The 13,358-nt window shown below is 42.9% G+C and overlaps 1 protein-coding gene across 1 annotated transcript; it reads right to left on the bottom strand.

Moving 5' to 3' along the window:
• Positions 1–1,085: 1,085 nt before the first annotated feature.
• si:ch211-225b11.4 (thyroid adenoma-associated protein homolog) lies at positions 1,086–11,543 on the bottom strand. The gene is made up of 31 exons (XM_053325436.1): positions 11,428–11,543; positions 11,150–11,330; positions 10,979–11,065; positions 10,869–10,896; positions 10,616–10,764; positions 10,394–10,516; positions 10,171–10,291; positions 9,919–10,061; positions 9,741–9,825; positions 9,524–9,660; positions 8,750–8,947; positions 7,928–8,657; positions 7,662–7,814; positions 7,438–7,547; positions 7,194–7,354; positions 6,935–7,104; positions 6,673–6,831; positions 6,408–6,556; positions 6,175–6,312; positions 5,911–6,015; positions 5,629–5,829; positions 5,371–5,521; positions 5,012–5,264; positions 4,221–4,457; positions 3,937–4,141; positions 3,376–3,564; positions 2,493–2,752; positions 2,221–2,391; positions 1,863–2,126; positions 1,557–1,759; positions 1,086–1,441 (listed from the first exon to the last, which is right to left on the bottom strand). Exons 1-31 carry the CDS (start codon positions 11,526–11,528, stop codon positions 1,194–1,196), a joined length of 5,610 nt encoding a protein of 1,869 aa, XP_053181411.1. The 5' UTR covers positions 11,529–11,543; the 3' UTR covers positions 1,086–1,193.
• Between the last annotated feature and the right edge of the window lie 1,815 nt (positions 11,544–13,358).

The raw sequence follows: 13,358 nt of genomic DNA, 5'->3' as shown, positions 1-13,358 counted from the left end.
ATTGTCTTGAGTATTATGTTCATCCTTGTTCTCAACAACAACCATCTGTAGCTTCCGTTGAGGCACATGTTAATCCCATTGAGCCGTACACACCAGGTGCTCATTTTGGCTTGGGTCATTGGGAAATGCATTGCATTAGCTGTAACTATGAATCATTATCACAGGCTTGATGTCATACCTGTTGCATAATCTCTATGCTTACAAGCACAATGCGTCAAGCATACACAATGGAAACCTAAACTGATGTAGAGGTAGCATGTAGAGGAATGGTACAGTAGAAAAAAGTGGTACAGTAAAATTGAAGTAAACCATTGAAATCTGTTTGTTTACAGTCAGCTGCTAATATGTTGTTTCCATACTTATACCATGACAGTTGTGTCAGCACTGACAATAACATTACAAAAACACCACATGATGGTCAAAAACATCCATGAACATTTAAGTTAATTGCCCAAAATGGATCAACCACAGCATGTACTGTACCCATCTCACACATAAACAGTGGGCTATCTGGTGATGTAAAACTCCTCTAGTGTGTGGTCTGTTGCGGAGCAACCACCAGCTATCTATCAGATCTACCCAATCATCTTCAGCCCCCATGTGGCTGGAAAATGGACACTTATCCAGGCAGAAAGCCTCTAATGGAGCATTAAACTGTACACTATATTCCCCAGCTGGGCACCAAGTAGCCAATTTCTCCAGATGCTGTTGCATTACATCACTCCATTGGTCAGAGTGGCTACTGTTGCGGTTGAGACATGAACATACAACATAGAACAACAACCTGCATAAAATCTGTTAATTAGAAAAATAAATAAGGCCTAAGAAATTTAATTTCATATTATCAGCCGTATTTTGTTAAAAGAATTGTAGCAAACAAGACCTTGAGAGGTTGTGAGGATATATTCTACAGTGTAGACTCTACACTGTTCTCCATTTAACGGGTCTCTTCGCTGTATAGATAATATGATGATGGCTACAACTGGCTGCAGCGACTGAGCTCTTGCGTAACTTTGTCAGTCTGCCAACTGCTAGCGTACTGCAGCATCAGCAGTTGCACTACTCATTCACACTAAAGCTGTACATTTAGATGTCATAGGCTGTCCTGAAATACCCAGAGGTAATTGTATCCGCTGCCTCACTGGCTGAAAGGCCTTTCTCACTGAGTGTACAGAAAAAGCTCCTCAGTGCTGTCATAGTGGCAAGTCTCCAGCCACAGCAGCTGTTAAAGCAGAGGGAAGGTGGACGCCTCTCTGGCCGAGAAGACTACAAACTTCCCGTACAGCCTCATGCAGGGCTGAAGAATCACAAAGGTGTCGTACGTCATCACATGTTTTCAACAGCCGGAGGAGGAAGGCAGCCCTGGCTAACAGGCCACACAGGGTGCTGTGTAAGCGGGGATCCATGAGGAGAGATAGCCAGGTCAGGGTCAGAGTCGGAGCTACAGAGAGAAGAAATGATCTCATTGTAAAACATTACAGTACATCACAGCTCATCACATACATGAAATCATTAAAACATGTGCTTTTAATCAGACTGATGAGCTAATGTGCTACCTGGCTGGAGCTCTTTGCACACCGCAAGGCTGTCTAGCACCTGTGCAGCACTCTCCTCTGCCCATGCAATTAGGCTTTGTGCCAATGTAGAGGATTCTGAGTACTTTTTAGCCATCTGCAGTAGGTATGGCAGCACTTGTGCAGACATCACAGATGGCTCCGCAAACACATTGGCCTCATCCTGCTCATATAGACTGGCACACCTGTGTAAGAGAGCACAGTTTGAGTAAGAGATAACAGTTTGAAAACACTCTTTTGAGGTCGCTCTGTTTGTACAAGTGTATTTATTTTGGTGAGGTAACACACCCTGTTTCTGAAGCCTCTCTCAGCACAGGTCTGAGATCAGGCTGAGTCAGGTGACACAATAGCACCTGCAAAGTGCCAGGTGTATCCCAACATTCTTCCAGCAGCAAGTCTAGTAGGAGTGGCAGAGCCTGGTTGACCTGCATGAGGTAGACACTCCTCTGGCCTCCTTCTCTGGCATGCTGCAACATGGAGGTAAAACAGGCCGCTTTAATCCTCACCAGCTGGCTTTGGTCCTGCAGCAAATATAGGCCTGTGTTGATCAACCTGCATGAGAAAGATTCCACATTTTGACTTGCTCTACAGTATCAAAGTACAATATATCATTTGATTGACAACCCTATTAGACATTTCTCAATACCTGATCATGATGGCTGGCAAGGTGTTGTGTTCTCTCAGGCTACGGCTCATTAGAGACACTCCAGCTACACACAGAGCTTCAGCACAAGCTATTCGGAGCACTTCTGTGGCATCTGGAGAGCAGTGGCATTCCAAGACACTACACCAGCGCTGGATCATAGCAATCTTAAAACTGATTTTCACAAAGATAACAAGAAAGTCAGAGTTGCAGGTAGAAGAGTTACAAATATGTGATTCTACAATGAAATAAAAAGAGGGTAAAATGTGTCAAACCTGGAGTCTGATTGCTGGGACAGCAGCAGACTAGCAGCATACAGCGCCTGTGAGAGGAACTCTGGTCCACCTCTCTGCTCCTCCAGGTCACCAAGCAACAAATCCAGACACTCAAGCAGAACCGATTCTTCCATCGGAGCCGACTGAGGAGGACACTGGGGTGAAGTCAAATCACCTCCAGCCATCACTGCCACCAGGGCTGCGAGGTAGGTCCTGCGGTACTCCACACAGTGGCTCAACAATGCCTCCCTCAGGTTTGACTGGAGATAAAGATCATTCATGTGTTCTTTTAATCTTGTTGTCAAATTAACTTTTTGTTTAATGACAGACAAAGGGGTGCAGACTCAACATCAATGCATATCACAAAAAAAACTGTTCCTGTTATCACACACCGAAGTAAAGAATGCCAGTTTTTGCAATTATAAACAAAAACTAAATTACAATGCCATTTCAAACTTCCCATTCCACATAAATAGTAGTCTCTATCTTTACCTTCTCTGCCTGTAAATATGCCGTATCACATCTTATCATATTTATTTTTACAAAGAAATCTGATAATGTAACCTGCTGAAGGGTTTAAATGAACCTACATGAACTTTGACAAAGTAACTAATAAAAAGAAAATCTTAGGGTTAACTGTGCTCAGGTTTCCTTGATTGCAAAATATAATAGCAAACAGACACACCCTCTCTTATGCTGGAGGGGAAAAAAAAGTCTCCAGTCAGATTTCAGCCTCAGACAGCATTATTTTTAAGCCAATCTTTGCCTCCCAGATTTCCTCACATTGTGCTCTCAGAAGGTCTTAAACCGAATGCTGTTAGACAGGTTTTTGAAAAAGTTGTTTTCCACATCTTGAAGTCTACAGAGGCGGTTCACGTCTCACCTGCAGCACCCCCTGGATCACCTCTTTCAAGCTGGTCTGCTGCAACTCTCGCCCATCCACCACCCATGTAACTAATTCGAGCCTCAGATCAAGGCTTGCTGCAGAAAAGTTGTCCCAGATTTGACGGGCCCAATTCTGGTCTGCACACAGAAACTGAATCACTTGTTGATGGAAGGAAGACAGCCCAATCTGTGGAGGTGACATACATAGAGCATTACAAAAAATATACGTTAGGTTGTCCCAGAAAACTTGTTTTAACTTTTGAATGAAACAATCACAAAATACAGATTTTATTTATTACTCAAAAACTGGAAATAGTTTGATGTTGCTACAAAACCCGCCCACTTCAAAACAAAGTGTACAAACAAAACAGACAGAAATATGTCATGTGATCTCGACTACCTTTCGATAAAACTGCTCTAACTTTGGCAGACCCTAACTCTAACCTCCAGGGTCTTTAAGACATATTCATATAAGTGCCCCATTCCTGATTCGATTCTGCCCAGAAACCTATGTTGCATGTCATCTCCCAAACTCTCACTCTCTCCCAAAAACACGCACCTGTAGCTCCTGTTGAGGTGTACAGAGCTCACACATGAGCGTATCGTAGAGCTTTGACAGGTAGGTCTCACAGCAGAACCCTCTCAGTGAGCCTGCCACTGCCAAGTAGGCTGATCTCACCAGGGGGCAGCGCTGAGCCTCAGTTGCAAGCCACAGTGAGGCATCCACCCTGCTCAGCACCTCACACAGGTCAGCTGAAGGGGCACTGCATATAGAGACACAACTAGGATTTCACAGCCTGAAAGTGTCTGATGAATAAATAAAGCAGCTCTTTTGAGTCTCACCTGTGTGAGCAGAGAGCTCTGTCTAGAACAGCTTTGATCTGCAGCAGCTGTCCGTGGAGTCGATTGTGACAGCAACGATCCAGTGGACCAGGCAGTTCAGATGTCAGTTTGATGAGGATGTTCATGTACTCTAAAGGGGGAGTCATGGCAACCAAAGCCTTCGAAGCCATCACTCTCACACTGTAAATGGGACTGGCAGACAGCTGGAGTAAAGGGGGCAGGAAGTCTGACAACGATCTGGCAGAAGAAAATGATTGTGAGTAAAATAAAATTCCATATAAAGATGAATGAATGTACAACACTTAATATACACTGCTTAAAAATACTGTATAAAAAGCCAACTTATTAACCGGCGGTCCTGAGTCACACCATTAATAGTTCCCTCTCCTCTGGTAAAGTGGAGAAGATTATTGAACCAGCTGGTCTGAGTTTTGGTTGGAATTAAAATCTACATACTTTAAGGCTGGATTTTAAAAAAAACACTGCTATAAAGAATGATGACAGCTAAACAGGCACTCCAGTGACTTTACACATAATAGGTCAGTCATGAGGAGTACTACTCAGCCTGTGAAAACTGTGGTAAAAGTATTTTGTGTCTCTGGTCTGAGAAAATGTCATAGTGATATCATCGGAGTTAATGTGGACTAAAAGTTAGGACATCTCTGCCTCTGCTGCTTGATCTTCTTTAAATCTTTCTCAAGCCCTCCACCTCTATGGGAGTACAATACTAATTTCCTGGAGTGCCCTTTTAACCTGGCCAAACTGTCTAATGAGAAGCAAAGAGAAATTACTCAGTTGAGTCTTGGACGCCAGGCTGCAGTTGGGCTAACAGAGTAAGAATAGGGTAGAGCGATGGCTGAAGGCGAAGCCTGGCCTCCTCAGGTGGACCTTGGAGGTTGTGTGCTGCCCCTCTAAGCTCTGCAAGGAGGAAGGGGTGGAACGCAGGGTAGTGGAAGAAGAAGGCAGGGGGGGACATGCCATGCTGAGTGGGGCCGCCCCCGTCACTGCTGGGCCTCTGGCCGAGCATTCGTGAGCAAAGAGAACCTGGAAACAGATTTTCATTTGTGTCAGTCATACTTTGGTCAGTATGCCATGCTTCATTTCACAAATACAGAATAGAAGTAAAGCTCTAAATCTCTTTGTGTCTTACTGTAAAGCTGCAGAGCAGCATTCCTCATGGCCCAGCAGGGAGAACTGAGCAGAGTGAGAGACAAGATGGCTACATCAGGGGCGAACTGAAGGATAGCTACTCCCAGCCCAGAGCCACGCACTAGGGCCTGCAGAGTGTGAACTGCACACACCTGTAAAGGACAATATGGTGTTACACAAATATACAACCTGTAGGTATCAAGACACCACAGTTTTAAGGTTAGACAATATCTTGATTGCTGTCATTCTGTCTGAGAACCTGTGGGAGGTCCAGTGTCTGGTCCCAGCTGTCAGGCAGAGGGGTTCTGGCTGTCTCCAGTAAGATCTTCACGCTGTGGGATAAAAGTGGCCGTGTTTTACTGGCCTCCTCTGCTGACACAACACACAGGATGAGCATAGGCAACCCTGCAGCCCGCCGGGTCACAGAAGTAGAACGAGGAGACTGCACAACCTTCAATCCCTAGAGATCAGAGAAGAAAAATATCTGTAATCTGGCAGACAAGTATCTTCTACAGGAAAAATACACATGACCACAACTCACTTGTGTTAGCATGTGGGCTGGGATATTCCTAAACTGTGGATCATTGTTGCTTAGTAGACAGGCACAGAACTTGGTGAAGCCTACACAGCATCCCTCTACTGCCCCCTGGTGAAGGAAAACATGTTTTTCAGGAACCAAAATAAAAGTTAAAAGGATAGTTCAGGTTTTTTGACATGAAGTTGTATGACATCCCCTAAAGGGAACTATCCCTTTAAAAAGGTAAGAAAAATGTAATTCATTCAGATGGTTTTTTATAAAACTTACCCAGTGGCGACATTTGAGAAGAATATTTTTGAATACTTTTGATGCTCTTATTAGATCTTCTATTGTTAGCAGGCACTTGCTGGATTTGGATTCAGTGAGAATTCTCTCCACCAGAGAACCTAAAAAGATCCCAATTTCCTATTTAGAAAAAATAGAGCAGTAGATAACCATTACAACACATACAGCATATAAGATAACTATTAAGTGAAGTTGCCACTACAGTTGTGTTTTACCTTGAGAGAGACCCAGCAGCAGGTGAGCACAAGGCTGTGTTCTTCAGATAGCAAGACACACTCCTCTCCATCACCTTGGTTTCCTCCTGATGCTTGTGCTATCAGAGAGCTGATGGCGTTGCCCATATCACAAAAAGATGGGGGGGCATCTAAGATAGAGTGCAGTAGTTCAAAGCCCATTGCAGATAGTGTGTGTAGTCATGCAATTGAAATGATGCATCATTTATCCCCAAATAAGTACTGTTTCTGCAAATTGCTTCATTACCCTCATCAGTAGCACAAGTATCTCCATACAGCACACCCAGCAGAAGCAAAGAGATATTCTCCAGCAGGCCCAGGACCTCAATGGTTAGACTGTGGCCAAGTGTGTCAAAGATACAGCTAGGTGCCTCAAGCAAACACCTCTGAAGGGCACTCAGAACACCTGAATCATGATGCAAGACAGGATTTAAAAGAAAAAAATTGTTTTTTTAGGTGTGATCGGCAGTATGGGAGTGTCAAAGTTGTTGATCTCAGCCTACACTTACCATGTATAGGTTTGGTTCTGGCAGCAAGCATCATATCAGCCTTGGCTGTCAGGTAGTGGTCCTCCAGCTCCCTCACAAGGAATCTAACAAAGCTGGAGACTTTTGTGTTGCTTCCACAGCTGACAGTAATGTTATTGTTGGGCCCGCAGTCCTCAGACTGGTCTTGTGTTCTGAAAGATAGAACAACTGATAATTTCTCATCCATCACATCTAATGCCAAGATAATTCTGCATGAGAATATGTGGCAGGCAAGGCTTACTTCTGAAGGACAACCTTCATCATCAGCGCTCCCATCTGAGCTTCCTGCACCCGAGGACTGCACAGGAGCTGTTTGGTTCGCGTGAGCAGCACAGAAGTGATATCATCTGGAAAACTGGGTGGGAAATATCTCAATAATAACCCTGCCGAAAGCTCCCGAATCTTTAGAGGAAAAACAATATTTACTTTAATATATTAAATTTGAAAAATAAGAGAGATCATGAGTCAAGCTAAGGCAACTCTACCTCATTTGTAGAATCTTCTAAACAGCTGATGAGGACCAGCTGTTTTGCCTTGCAGAAGAAATCCCACTTTCCTTTTTGCCTCGCGCAGTTAATAAGAGACCCCATGTTCACTGCAGAGAACATTTCAAAGAACTTATTAAACTTCCAAGCAAAAATATAATAAAACAATAGATGTCTGGGGTTTTTGGCCTCCATTTTCCCAATCACTGGCATCTCAAACTAACCTGGAGGTTGTCCCTTCTTTTTGTCGGGGCTCCAGGTATCTGTGCAGGTCTCCAGCACTGCAGACAGCAACAACAACACAGTCTTCTTCCTCTGGTAACTGTGTCCTGGTGCCAGATAGCAGTAAGGAAGTTCACCCAACCATTCCACAAAACCTATGAGAGCACACATTTTTTTCTTATGAATAGGAGATCGAAAGAGTAGAAATATTCTCCATTATGTCTTGAAAAATGATATAACTTTCAACAACAGCTGTCAATCATCTAACCTATTCCCTGGTTCAGTATTTCCTCTGCCCTTTCCAAGTTGGTGGCATCTTCCTTCTTCTTGCCTTTTTCTCTTCTGACACATGCCAAGCAGCCATCTCTGATACGAACCAGAAATTTCTTCACTCCTGCCTGAAAATGTTGGCGAAAAGGTGAGGACTCACAGTTCAGGTTCTGAGGAATGAAGGTCTTCATAATTGACAGCTCCTCTGAAGTTGGAGTATCTTTGGTCTTTGGGCTGCAGCAGAGAAGGCTGAGAACAGCAAGTCGCACTTTGTCATCTACAGATCCTAGAGCTAGCTGGAGGTTTTTATGGGTTGAGCTGCCCTGCAGAGCCCAGGGAGAGCCTCCGGTCGTGGCCCGGTAGGAACTCATGATGCAGGCCCAGGCATGCAGGTGACCAGGGGTGAATGGGTCCAGAGAGGCTAGCAGCAGCTCCACAGTAGAGGGAAAGACTTGAAAGGTGCAGGGCAGTAAGTGTGATGAGCTGTGGTTCTGTAGAAGAGTCACATCAGAAGTCAATGCCTCAAGAAGGACGGGCTGCCAACGTCTTGCCCACTGATCGGCCAGATTCACCTCATCGATTGAAGCCAACTTTTGCGAGCCTTCACATAGTTCTCTCCTCTGCTGCTGGACCAGACACTTGTAAAGCTCTGAGCCACATGGTGACAGGTGATTGGTTGACAGGCACTTCAGTAGATGATTGGGGATATCACCATATTGATCCAGCACCTGATTGATTACAGAAACATGCATAAAGTCATCATAGGCTCTAATGACAACACCACAGCATTATTAACAATGTAATGACTATTAATCCTCACCATGTCAGTACCCAGATATGGGAGAAGAACACAAAGGTGATGATATTTGGCTTTGGCTTCCCATGGGAGTTTGATTATTCGCTGAAGCAAATTTGAATAAAGAGTCTTCTCTGTGTCAGCAAACTTCTTACAGTCCATCTCATAGACCTCCAGAAGCAGACAAAAGCAACTGCGTGCAGATTCTGACACACCTTCCACCTGCCAGTGCAAATGAAAGAATCATGTATCGTTAAGTAATGTGATAAACTAACATGAGGTCCACTATGTGATATGGCTTGTTTCTAGGAGACTTTCAGAGTAAGGCAAGGAGGTATTGAATGTATTTCTTAGTTATAGGAATGAACTTGATGTTCACACAAACATAAATATAATTTGTTGACACTACCTCTTTTCAGTGTGCCAAATATAATAATACATTTTTATTTAAAGGCGCCTTTCTTGGCATTCAAGGACACCATACAGAGTTACAGAAATTAAAAACACATTAAAAAGAAGCAACAATATAAATACAATATAGAAATAAAAGCATTATAAAAGTGACAGAGCAATTGGCATGAACTGTTTTCTACAGTCTTCCCAACAAACACAACTATACTATGACTATTAATTTATGGTATTGTTGGCAAATACTACATCCTACAATATTTGGCTGTCCATTGAGTTCCCCATGTCCCATGTTTGTTACCAAAGGAGACTTGCAGACAGGCATTCAAAATATTGAAATTCAAAATATTAAAACATATTTAAATATACACATAAAGAAATTCAACTCACTGGGCTTTCAGCATTGGTCCAGATAATATGAATGAGCTGTTGTTGCAGGCTGCTGTTGTCAGGTAGAAGACGAACACCTGTCATCTTCCAAATATCAGCCAGACATTCTTTGACTTTCTTCAGCCATAGTGTTAACACTGTAATAACATGTCATATTTGAACAGGTGATTTTTTTCCCCATTTAAGCCCATGAATAAACATCTTGGATATTACTCACCTTCAAAGGCATAGTGGTGACAGTCCAGTTTCTTCTCACACAAAGCAAAGGCCAGAGGAAACAAACCATCCAGCAGCAGACACTTCTGAAAAGACAGAAATTATAGATGTGGTAAAGAAAGCAGCCATATATAAATTGAAGCGTGCCGTTCTTGATGTGTTTCATTCATTATATTTACTGTGGTATCCGCATGTGAAGCGAGCAAGATATGAGGTCGGCAGCAGGTCAGGAGGCCCCTGCTCACAGCCAGCCTGTCCACTCCATCCTTCCCTGCGGGGCTGCACTGCACCTGAAGAACACCAACAGTCAGCAGCCACGGCTCTGAGAAGTGACAGGAAGAACAGCTATTCAGTCAGGAGCTTAAACTTAATTTCAAGTTTTGATATAATATAACAGGAAAGAAATTGCAGTGTTGGTGGTGGTTACAGACCTGAATGAGAGACCTGTAGCAGACTCCAAGCAGCAGCACCTCCAGCTCTGCTCTCTGATGCTGTGTTAATCAGCATGGCCACAGCAGTGCCTGCCAAAAGGCGAGTGTCCCTGTTGCAGCACTGCAAGACAGTAACACTGACTAATGAGATGGAACCTACACCAATGAACTAATATTTAAAATTTCAGTAAGCGACTCTGCAGTATTAAATCTACCGAATCACCTGTCCGAGGATTATGTCCATAATAGCCTGCAGGATCTTCTGCAGTGTTTGGCTCTCATTCTCCTTCTTCCACACTAGAGGAGCCACTTCACTGGACAACAGCTGAAATATCTGTAGACACACCTGCAGAAACCATTGTTCTCAGATCAGTAAGAAGTATTGCACAATAAGACTATGTGATGGATTCTGAGTGATTCACCATGCACTTTGCACTACATTTACCTTAACAGCAATATAACACAGCGGTCCATCTCTCAGGGATTCTTGTTGTAGTACAACAGTGAATAACTCAGACAGTTTATTCATAAAAGACAGGCATGACTCTCGCCACACTTCTCGACCAACAGTGCTGTCTTCCAGGAACATACAGGCTAAAGTAAAAAACCCCAAAACAAAACACAATTTGATTAAAAAAAACGTTCCTATACAATCTGTGACAGACTGTAGTATCATGTTATCTTTAGTTGACACTAACCTCTCTGAAGATCCTCCATAGACAGTATCTAAAAAGAAGATGAGGTAAAAGTTATCTGTAGTGTCTTTATGTGATGATCTGGTAAAATCAGTAAATGAACTGCTCTGTACCTGATCAGTGTGCCCTATGGAGTGCAAACACAGTTGGGTTTCTCTAAAAACCAGTTGGTGGTCCACCTTTGCCAGATGTTGCAACATCTGTAATGAAAATGAGAATGAAGGTTCAACAAAATGCATTTAGTTTAAACAAAGAACATTGAACAGACTCAGTATAGAGCTGACCTGGTCTACTTTTCGACAGGCTGTGGAGATGTTGACCATCTGCAGCTGCAGGGAGATGAGGAGTCTGACAAGAAGCAGGAGTTGGCTCTCCTTTAAACCTTCAAGCTCTGTCTCTGAAATCTTTCTCAGCAACTGCACAGCCTCCTCTAAACTGCGCTCCTTGCATCTTTTCACACTACTCCTGTCCATGCAAAAAATAAGTATTCAGTCATTATTACATGGTAGTGTCACAATGTGACACATTCTGGAGGAAAGGAAATTGAAGTTCAGGTACCAACCTGGATGATTCAGACAGTTTATTAACAAGGAGCCCGAGGGTTTGGCTGACGTTTTCTGGTGTTTGATCTTTGGTGATCACACAGTCCTGAAGACTTGTCATCAGATCTTCAAACGAGAACATGTTGTATTATCTTCACGATTCAGAGATCAGCTGCTCTCGCACACATTAGACGTACACATGGCTAGTCCACTGGTCACGTGACAAAACTCTAATTCTACTATTGGTGAAGAAGTGGTCAACTAAGATTTACAGCGACATGCTGACACCTAGAGGATGAAATCATGCATGTTCTTTTTTTAATTCAAAATTCAAAATTCTTCTATTACTTGAACATAAACAGTATTGGCATGGTAGGTTTACAGTGTAAGTATAATGTATCATTCCAAAGGGGGCAGGGACATGAGGGGAAAAAGACTAAATGGTTCCATATGTGTTCATTATATGGTATATTATATAAAATAGACCAAGTTAGGGGGAGAAATCAAGTTTTTACAGCAGAACAAACAATGATAAAAAATGATACAAACAGAAGAATTAGTGCTGCTACATCATAAACAAGTACAGGAGACTATAGTATGTATAAATCATTTTTTTCCATTTTTTGCCATAACAGAAGAAAGACAAATCATTAAACAGATACGTTTTAGAATAATTATGAGATGAGGTAGCCTACAGTTTAAAATTGAACTTAGGCACTAAAAAGACTCTAACATACTTGATATTAGTTTCAGATACATTTTAGTACATGAGGACTGTGGATTGCGGAGTGACAGCAAGCGCAAATCGTGGCAGCGGCAGCTTCCGGTGGCAGCTTCCGGTGGCAACCTCACCTGCCGCGGCAGCTCTCGGTCTTTCAGTGGCAGCTTCCGGTGGCAGCTTCAGTTGCCACAGAGATGCCGCGGCAGCTGAGGCTGTTTGAGGCAGTTGCCAAAGAGCTGCCGCGGCATCGGAGGCTGTGTAGGCAGTTGCCACAGACCTGCCGCGGCATCGGAGGCTGTGTAGGCAGTTGCCACAGACCTGCCGCGGCATCGGAGGCTGTGTAGGCAGTTGCCACAGACCTGCCGCGGCATCGGAGCAACCCGGTATCATGCCAAAGCGTGTAATACACACGCTGGTCACTAGGCCTAGTGACTTTTATCTGACTTTTATCTGTGGTTGATCGGAGGCTGTGTAGGCAGTTGCCACAGGATGACGTGACTGTAATGATAGTGTTATAGAAAATTATGATAGTAAAAACAGATTAAAATATTTGTTGATTCTCTGAATGCCAAAATCACCGGAAGAGGAGGGGGTGATTTACTCTGGAGTAAATGATTTACTCCGGAGTAAATCACAGTTGTTAAAGAAAAGAAAGCCCTGAAATTATTTTCTTTATTAGAAACATTTAAATTAATATGAGATTGCCCTGTGGTTTGTTTGTTTGTTTTTTGTATGTATGTATGTATTTTGTATGTATGTGTGTTAGATTACTTGTTTTTCACTTTATGGTATTTTTATATCATATTCTGGTTCAGGCTTTATGTCTCGTCTTGAGCTTGCTCAACCTAAGGCAGAATGTAATGATAATACATGGTTACATAATAACTATATGATAACAATGTTAACACAATGATAACTATTTATCTCAGAACAACAACAAAACAACACTGTGCAGAATTCAAGCAATTCTCATATTATTATTGTTTGGCTTACACATGTACTTTTCCTCTCTAAGAGAGGTTTGTGCAGTAGTTGCTAAATAAGAAATACTGTCCAGCTTTGGCTGCTATCACTTAGCTGCACGCTGTGTACGCCTAATGCAGTGACAACTGTCTGTTAATAAAGCTTACCTTTTGTTTTAGAACGGAGATATGTGTGGATGTACTCTAGATTTAGCCTGTTTAACTTTGTTTTACGTTAAGTTGTTCAACTTAGGGTTAAGAATGTGTG

This window comes from Scomber japonicus, chromosome 9 (assembly GCF_027409825.1).
Source record: "Scomber japonicus isolate fScoJap1 chromosome 9, fScoJap1.pri, whole genome shotgun sequence".
In the NCBI taxonomy this organism is placed as follows: Eukaryota; Metazoa; Chordata; class Actinopteri; order Scombriformes; family Scombridae; genus Scomber; species Scomber japonicus.
Note: the sequence above shows the minus strand (reverse complement) of the source record. Positions and strands in the feature narration are given on the sequence as shown.

Bases quoted from the DNA above. Each gene is read 5' to 3' on its own strand.
- si:ch211-225b11.4 (XM_053325436.1), bottom strand. From the start codon at position 11,528: ATGACAAGTCTTCAGGACTGTGTGATCACCAAAGATCAAACACCAGAA. The intron at 5,830-5,910 runs GTGAGTTGTGGT...TCTGATCTCTAG, and splicing joins CAGCCCACATGCTAACACAA to GGATTGAAGGTTGTGCAGTC. The intron at 2,392-2,492 runs GTTTGACACATT...TGTGAAAATCAG, and splicing joins TCCCAGCAATCAGACTCCAG to TTTTAAGATTGCTATGATCC.